Consider the following 7,500-nt stretch of genomic DNA (forward strand, 5'->3'; position numbering starts at 1 on the left):
TTCCAGTTCCGAGTAAGTAGACTCCACATACTTTCCCTATTAACGGAATGGAAAAATTTATCATGTTGAGCATCAATTTACCATGTCATGTGAGAGATCGACTGATGTAAGAAGAGTTTAGTTTTTATCAGTAGTCAAACTCTCACAGCGAGCCTAATCAAATGTTTTCGAGCGCTGCAATTTTTCCTTTGAAGTCTCGATATATTTTCCTCCTGATTGCCATGTTTTGATTAAATTCATGACTTTGTAATTTACTGGTTGCTCTTACACCGTTTCCGCGGCTTGAGAATAGATATATCGGAGATGCTTGTTTTCTGGATAAGTACTGTAATATATTTATTTCTCTCGTAATTAAGGCTCTCATATTTATTATCCATGTAAGTTTCATTCCACTACAATGCAAAGAATACTCGCCGCTATTTATAAAGCCTCCATGACATTAATTTTTTCTCTCTATCAAAGACCAGTTAAGTTCAGGATTTTACATATATGTCTTTCTTTGGGACAATTTGAACAAAATGATACCTACTTTTGAAACTTGTTACAATTGAAATGGTGTTTGATTTGTCGTGAAGTGGTTGTTGAATTTTAATTTGCTTGGGTTATATTAGAGCATATCAAACATAAAAATCTCAGCAACTAATGCTGTTCAATTCAGTTGCATTAACTCTGAAGATATATAGCTTGAAATGTAGGCTATTGTAGTAATATTTGCTTTTCTTTTAATAGAGTGCCAGCTTTTCCAGGGGTCCAGATGTGGACCAAAGAGCATGACATTCTGCTGTGCAGGGAAGTTCTCTCAGTGAATCCATTTTCTGCAAAAAGAAATTCGAATGAACGAGGAAAACTGTGGGAGGAAATTAGCACCAACCTGAATAGCACAAGTGGTGTGCGTTTTTTTGTAACAAAAAGATCAGTTCGGGATCACCTCAACATATTAATTAAGAGGTACAGGAAGAAGATGAATGCTGAAGAAAGGTCAACTGGAGTGTCACCTGAACCTACAGAATTGGACCAAGCACTGGCTGATATTATTGAAATGGAGGAAGTCGCTTCCACCTCCCAGGAGATTGATGAAGCAGTGATTAAAGAGAAAGAGGACACTGATAAACAGAAAGCTGAAAGTATAAGAAAAAAGGCAATGGAGAAGTTAGGAGAAACCCAGAAGAGAGCAGTCGAGGAAGGAGAACAGGAAAACCATATGAAGAAAAAGAGAAGGAGTGGCAATGAAACAATCTCATTTCTGCGTGAGAAAGCTGAAAGCGAGAAGGCATTGAGAGGAGAAGAGTTAGCAATACGACGAAAGCAGCAAGAATTGGAGGAGAAGAAGCTGGCTTCTTATCTTGATCAACAGAAATCTATGATGGAGCTAATGCACCACCAGCAGCAGCAACAATCTCAGATCCTCATGGCTGTTGTTGACAAACTTATGAACCAAAAAAGTTAGATCCCTGCACTCAGGAGTATTTTCCATTGTTTACCACATTATACCATAATCTTATTTGTTACAGCTTTTTTTACGTATTAATTCATTGTATTGTTAAGAAAAACTCCATTTAATGGAGGTTTATCAAACTTGAACAACCATTTCGTTCTTTATTCAATCTTGTTGTGCCATAAGTTTACATACTGAAGTTGTGTTGATTAAATAAAGTTTTGTCATATTACATCAATAATTAAATCAAGCAAAGTATTCTTGCAACATGGGTGGGTCCAAATCAAAATACTGGGAAGTGGTATTACCATAAAGGCATGTAAGGGCATTCCTTAAAAGGGCACAAACAATGTACATTTTACCTATTTGGCTGAGCCCTATTTTTAAGTTTTTCTTAAAATCGAGAAAGCAAAAATAATTAATTATGTCCCCAAACAGCCATTCCACTGAGCTTCTCACTGGGCTCATGGAACTGTTAAACTGCTGCATTGGGGGAGTGAGGATGCCATTCCGAAATGGAGCTTGGAAGTGTAGGCGAAGAGGATAGGCTGGGTCCCCATATATACACAAAGGCTGCCCAGTTGGGGAGAAGGCAAATCTTTGGAGATCATGGTACAGTCCTGAGTCTCGTAGCATTCCTGCATCATGCTTTCTGCCCTCTGGAAATAGTAAAGGTTTGTAGAATTAGGGGGGTGAAAATTAATAATTGTTGATAAAAGCTGCCATTCTATTTATCTTTACTGTTGTACTGTTTGGCTACAAAAGATGACCCTATGTTATAGGGTTCCTGCCTGTTTCATTGTGGTCCTCACATGTTTGCTATTTTACTGTTCACTGATTGTATATGACAACATATGAGAAGTATGTAAAAGAGGTACTGTGACCCAGGTCTCCAGTAGGTTTTCTTGTGTTCAAATTCCTGCAGTGTTATAACAGTAGAGCCCAATGCTAAAGCTTCTGATTGTTTATAAATATAAATAAAATTGAACGATACAGCTATAATTAAACACACTTACCAACAGGACCGTAAAGATTGGCAATTAGTGCATTTGGAATGGCGATTGATTGAAATTTCAGGGCATGCACCCTCTTGTGCCCATTGTAAACAATTCTTTGATTGGTGTTTGGGCGACAAATTGGACGAACTGTACCGTCCACAAAGCCGAAACAATTGTCGAGGGCCGCACCTTTATTTGAAACAGCTTCAGCATATGTCTGTAATGCATGGGGATTTAAAATAGTGTGATTCCACTCTAATATCCGACGACCATGATGCTCAAATATAAAATCAATGACTGTATTACTTATCATGGAGATTTCAGGGACAGGTCTGCCGAAAGTGCTTATGAGGTCGCTGTACCGGCAAGGGTATGCCAGCCTTTTGAGAACGATGCATAATCCTTCAGTACTGTCACAGATTGTTCCTTGTTGACACTTTATTTCGTCAGGCAAGCCAAGAACATCAACCAAGAGAGGAATGTCGTATTTTTCGAAACGTAAATCTGTCTTACACTCGGCCTCACTTTTACCTTGCAACGTAAATCTTTCATAATTCCAAAAAGGATACTCTGGATTTTTCGATTTGTTAGCATCATACAACATGAGAAACTCATCCTCATTGATTATTTCCTCGCAAAAACTTACAAGAAGTTCGTCACGCGCTTTCCTGAAGGACGCCATTCTCGACCAAGGCGCTAGAAAAAGTTCCCGTCGTGTTTATCTTTTCTTAAGTCTAAAGTTCCCGCGCAAAGGACGGCGTTCTCGCCCCAGGCCTTTATATGCCGTGACGTCCTAGGAGAAGACGCCGTTCTCAAATCTTAAGGTCTCTAATTACTCTTCTGGGATCAGCTCGCATCTTGAGAAAGGTTCTGTCAATGAAGTGAACTCTTTGGTACCTAAGGCCCATGGGTTGGACCCGGTGCTTCAGAGACTAAACAAGCAAGCCAAGGATAACAAGTGATAATAATAATAATTTATAATAATAATAATAATAATAATTTATAATAATAATAATAATAATAATAATAATAATAATAATAATAATGACAATAGTAATCGTTGTCGTCATCATCGTGAACTGATAACGATGATTGTTTGAGTCATGGACTAGGGTTTTTACACCAGCTCGCGGTTGACAACAAAATTTGTCAGGAAATAGCTTCTTGAAGGGAGCCGGGAAAAATGGGGAAAGAAAAGCCTGGAAAAGTGTATTTTAATTCGAGCCAAGCACATTCAGAATTATTTGCGGCCTTCCAACCTTTTTTTTCTTGTCACAACAGAAAAAGGGACGAAAATAAATCACGAGCCAACGTTGTGATTGGGGAGGTAAAGGAGACGGCTTTATCAATACCTCGCTCTCCGTACGCGTACGGTTCCATTTTACCACGGAGTCTTGTCTCAGGCTAATGTGTCGACTGAATTTTGGGCATCGTGGCCCACTGAAGGAATTTTTGCCCTGCCGAGAAAATTTTTTTTCGGTTGATGCGGAGAATTTAAGTTTGTATCCATACTGTGATGACGTCATATAACCGCCGATTGGCTTGAAAAACAGCTTTTCAAGTAACTCCATGTTCGTTAAGCAATCAGCTGTTAATCGTTTAAGGTTCGTAAACTCTCGTCATGACTCGATAAGCAAGGAACCAGGGATTACAGTTTGTACTCGATTTCTGGACTCGTAGTCAAATTGAAGGTCGTTATTGAGTCAATTTCACGTACGATTAGAATTTCGGAGTTCAAGGCATGCCTTTCAGAAATCAAATATTTGAGTGTTGAAACGTACTCCACTATAGATTGACAAAAGCACTGGTGTTTTCACTCAGTACTTGCAAAATACAAAATGCGAAATACAACACTGTCTTTTTCATCATTTTAGAATCTACGTATCAGGTACTACCTTGAGGGCGAAAGGGTTAGCGAAGGAACCCTGGCCAAAGGTGAGCTTGATGTAAAACGTCATTGGCTTCTTAACATTGTATTGAGGAACCAAAAAGTTGTAATTTTTTTAGCGAATAAGCACAATTTAAGGCGCTCAAATGATCCAAAGAGATACCGGCATGCATGCGCAAAAGCTGTTAGCAGGTGACATTTGATTTTGGCGATTATGGACAGTTCGCATTGTTTTAATAATAGGAAACCAGTTAAGGCCCGAAATCATGTTTATTAAATTACGCTATTGCCATGAAACATGTACAAGTACAACAAAAATGTGCGTAAGATGAAGTAAGGTGGCCTGACCCTCTGCGTCTCTACCAGTGTGAAATAAGATCCGATTCGTATCTGGATTTTTCTGTGGGTTGTAAGAAAATCTATTCCCCTCTGCAGGTTTTTGCCCAGATCCTTGTCCTATTCTTGACGCTTACGTTCTCTTGCCTACAATCTTGGGATTAAGAGTAGTCTTGTGTTTGTATTTTTGCAAGTCCACTGTGTCGTTTTGGTCTTTTGTTGTTCGTACTCGGTTTGACGTTTTATATTTTTTAAACACGAATTACTGAACCGATCTAGGGGTTTCCCTCAATGATCCGATTCGAAGAAGCAGCCAGTCATGTAGCGAAGTTCCAGACTTTTTCTAACTCCAAGGTAGTCTACTTTCGTAGTCTGTGTGCTGGCACCTAAATCCGGGCATTTGTGATGCAATGGGTTTTTTGGATCACCCTGTTTTGGATCGATTCCCCAGGTAGTGGACAAAGGAGGATTTGTCAGGTATGCCGTGATGCAACGCGCAAAATTATCGGTTGAGCGGTATCAAATTCCCTCCGAGAGTCGTCGCATGTGGCGGAAATATACCGATCTTTGGAGGTCGTTTTCTTCGTGTTTAATGAAGTAAAGGGTAAGTGAAACCGATTTTTGGTTTTTGTTGACACTGAAGCTCAGTTTGGTGATATTTTATTTTAGGATCATTGATCTGTGAATGAATTAAATTATGATTTTGTTTTACGTAGTATACATGACTGATTCGTTTTGTCGTTGGGTTGGTGCTTCACCCTTTAACCTGTTTTTGGATGGTTTGATTTTAATATCGGGTACATTAGCATATAAATCCGTCTGAAAGTGCCCATAAAGTTAATCTTTTAAACAAAGTACATAGTCCCTTTAAGTCCCCACAAGAAAAATCTATTTAAGGACGTTAATTTTAGTCAAAATTGGCGCCAAATCGGTTCGAGTTTTACATGTTTTGAGGAGAATGTTGGCTATCGTTCTTGCCAAACACAGGAATGCGGTATTTCTTTCACTTTCAAGCTAATTTAAACACTATTTAGGAAGTGTGGTGAAATCAATTGATCGCTTTTCTCGTTTTTTTTTCTTTTAAGGTTGGACGTTTTCTCAAGTTTTGATGTCGTTTAAGATCTTCTTCATAGTCGTGATACGGAGGAAGATGAACAGCCACGCTTGTCGAACACTACTACCACATTTCGCCCTGGATCCTCATCGGTTTCATCCTCCTGCTAAATAAAGAAAATGAAATATCCACGAATATTTTGTGTTGGAAAAGTGTGAAAATTGCTGAAGACATTTCAACCGTCTTTACATTTTCTAAAAGCGGGCTCATTATACTGATTATACAATAACTTTACTTATTCACGGTAAAATCATACGCGATAAACCTGAAGAAGGAGCTGATAATAATCGAAATGTTATATAGAGCAGCTAAACAACGATGTTTTACTGACCTTGTGAATACAATTCGATCTCACTTAGACTACAACCGGGGAAGACTTTGTCCAATAGCACAAACAGAGAAAGTCGACGCTTTCGTAAGTTTCTCGGGAAACGTACGTGCCCTAGCACTATTAGAGACCTACAGCAAGCTAAACTTGAAGAACGGATGTAGGTTTGACTACTCAAATCCAAACCATGACCATTTTAAAACGGCGATGAGGAGAGGACCAATGCGTTCTCTTCGAGTAATTCCATGGCGATTGAATGGTCACGTGATTAATCGCAGTTGATAATCTAGTTAATCAGCGTTGCATCATGGGATACCTGACTAATCCTCCTTCTTAGTAGACCAAACCGGAAGCCGTAAACAGTAGGGATCGCTTCGCGGCACTCAGAAGCAATAGTATGGCTGGCTTCCGAATCAGCCCAGTACATAAACAAATTGGAGTGGCTTGCCAGGTGAAGGCCATCGACCGCTTCTTCCAATCCGTCTTACCTGAGAAAGGGATGTGATTCCATTTAGACAACAGTGCAGTAGGTACCTGTATATGGAAAAAGGGGGCACTTACTGCTTACCCATGTTTCAACTTAAGTGGGAGATTCTTTTGGTTTGTGAGAAACACAATATACCCATGTTAGATAGATAAATAGCTTTATTACAATAACTCCTAGCAGCCCCCAGGCCGGCTGAAATATGAACTGTTTTACAAATTCATTGTGTAAGGAAAATATGAAAAAATATCTAAATGAATATATCTATTACTACATAGAAGGTTTAAAAATCTGTTATAATGACTGTACATGTACTATAAAATGTAAAAGACTAAATGTATCAATTATATTTACAATTAGATAATAAAGATGTATTACAGTCCTAGGCAAAATTAAAACAGTTATGTAGTTTTCTACTATGAAAGTGTTCTTGTGCCTATTAGTTTTGCATATTGGAAGAAAGAAGTGTCGTTTGTTTGAAGCGTTATCTGTGCTCTCGTTGAGCAGTGGCAGAAGATGATAACGTTTATGGTTTGTGTCATCGATGATGAGGCCTGGCCTTGTCTTCACGAAAATAGGGACATCCAGTTCTTTCAATACCTCACTGTAGGAGGAATTAGGTTGTATTATTCTCATTGCTCTCATTGCTCGCTTTTGTAGATTTTCCAAGTCGTTCGACAGATGCTGTGGAAGAGCATGGTGGAAAACAGGTACTCGGCGACTGGGCGGATACACGTCAAATAAAAAGTAATGCGTCCTTACTTGGTAATTTGGCACGCTTGAGTTGTCGAAGAAAATATAGTCGAGTTGCAACTTTTTGCATACGCTATCCACATGTAAGTTAGACTTTACATCATTGGACACAATAAGACCAAGTAGTTTGGCAGAAGGGACGACGTCAATAGCCTTTCCATTGA

General features: G+C 39.0%; 3 protein-coding genes across 3 annotated transcripts in view; 2 read left to right on the top strand and 1 right to left on the bottom strand.

The window, feature by feature from the left end:
• The window catches only part of LOC138024608 (mRNA export factor GLE1-like), a 1,605-nt gene extending 158 nt beyond the window's left edge, over positions 1-1,447 (top strand). Inside the window, exons 2-3 of the mRNA XM_068871829.1 lie at positions 1-12; positions 730-1,447. The exon at positions 1-12 is cut by the window's left edge and continues 12 nt beyond it. Coding sequence (XP_068727930.1) covers positions 1-12; positions 730-1,447 — 730 coding nt within the window. The remainder of the gene's footprint in view (positions 13-729) is intronic.
• Positions 1-7,500, top strand: part of LOC138023096 (uncharacterized) — a 44,078-nt gene that overhangs the window by 23,165 nt on the left and 13,413 nt on the right. The window contains exon 12 of the mRNA XM_068870128.1: positions 4,308-4,368. Coding sequence (XP_068726229.1) covers positions 4,308-4,368 — 61 coding nt within the window. The remainder of the gene's footprint in view (positions 1-4,307; positions 4,369-7,500) is intronic.
• LOC138022864 (uncharacterized) lies at positions 1,316-3,115 on the bottom strand. Its single transcript, XM_068869851.1, has 2 exons — positions 2,452-3,115; positions 1,316-2,094 (listed from the first exon to the last, which is right to left on the bottom strand). Exons 1-2 carry the CDS (start codon positions 3,113-3,115, stop codon positions 1,682-1,684), a joined length of 1,077 nt encoding a protein of 358 aa, XP_068725952.1. The 3' UTR covers positions 1,316-1,681.

Source organism: Montipora capricornis, chromosome 11 (assembly GCF_036669925.1).
Source record: "Montipora capricornis isolate CH-2021 chromosome 11, ASM3666992v2, whole genome shotgun sequence".
Taxonomy (NCBI): Eukaryota; Metazoa; Cnidaria; class Anthozoa; order Scleractinia; family Acroporidae; genus Montipora; species Montipora capricornis.

Bases quoted from the DNA above. Each gene is read 5' to 3' on its own strand.
- LOC138022864 (XM_068869851.1), bottom strand. From the start codon at position 3,115: ATGGCGTCCTTCAGGAAAGCGCGTGACGAACTTCTTGTAAGTTTTTGC. The intron at 2,095-2,451 runs GTAAGTGTGTTT...TACTATTTCCAG, and splicing joins CAATCTTTACGGTCCTGTTG to AGGGCAGAAAGCATGATGCA.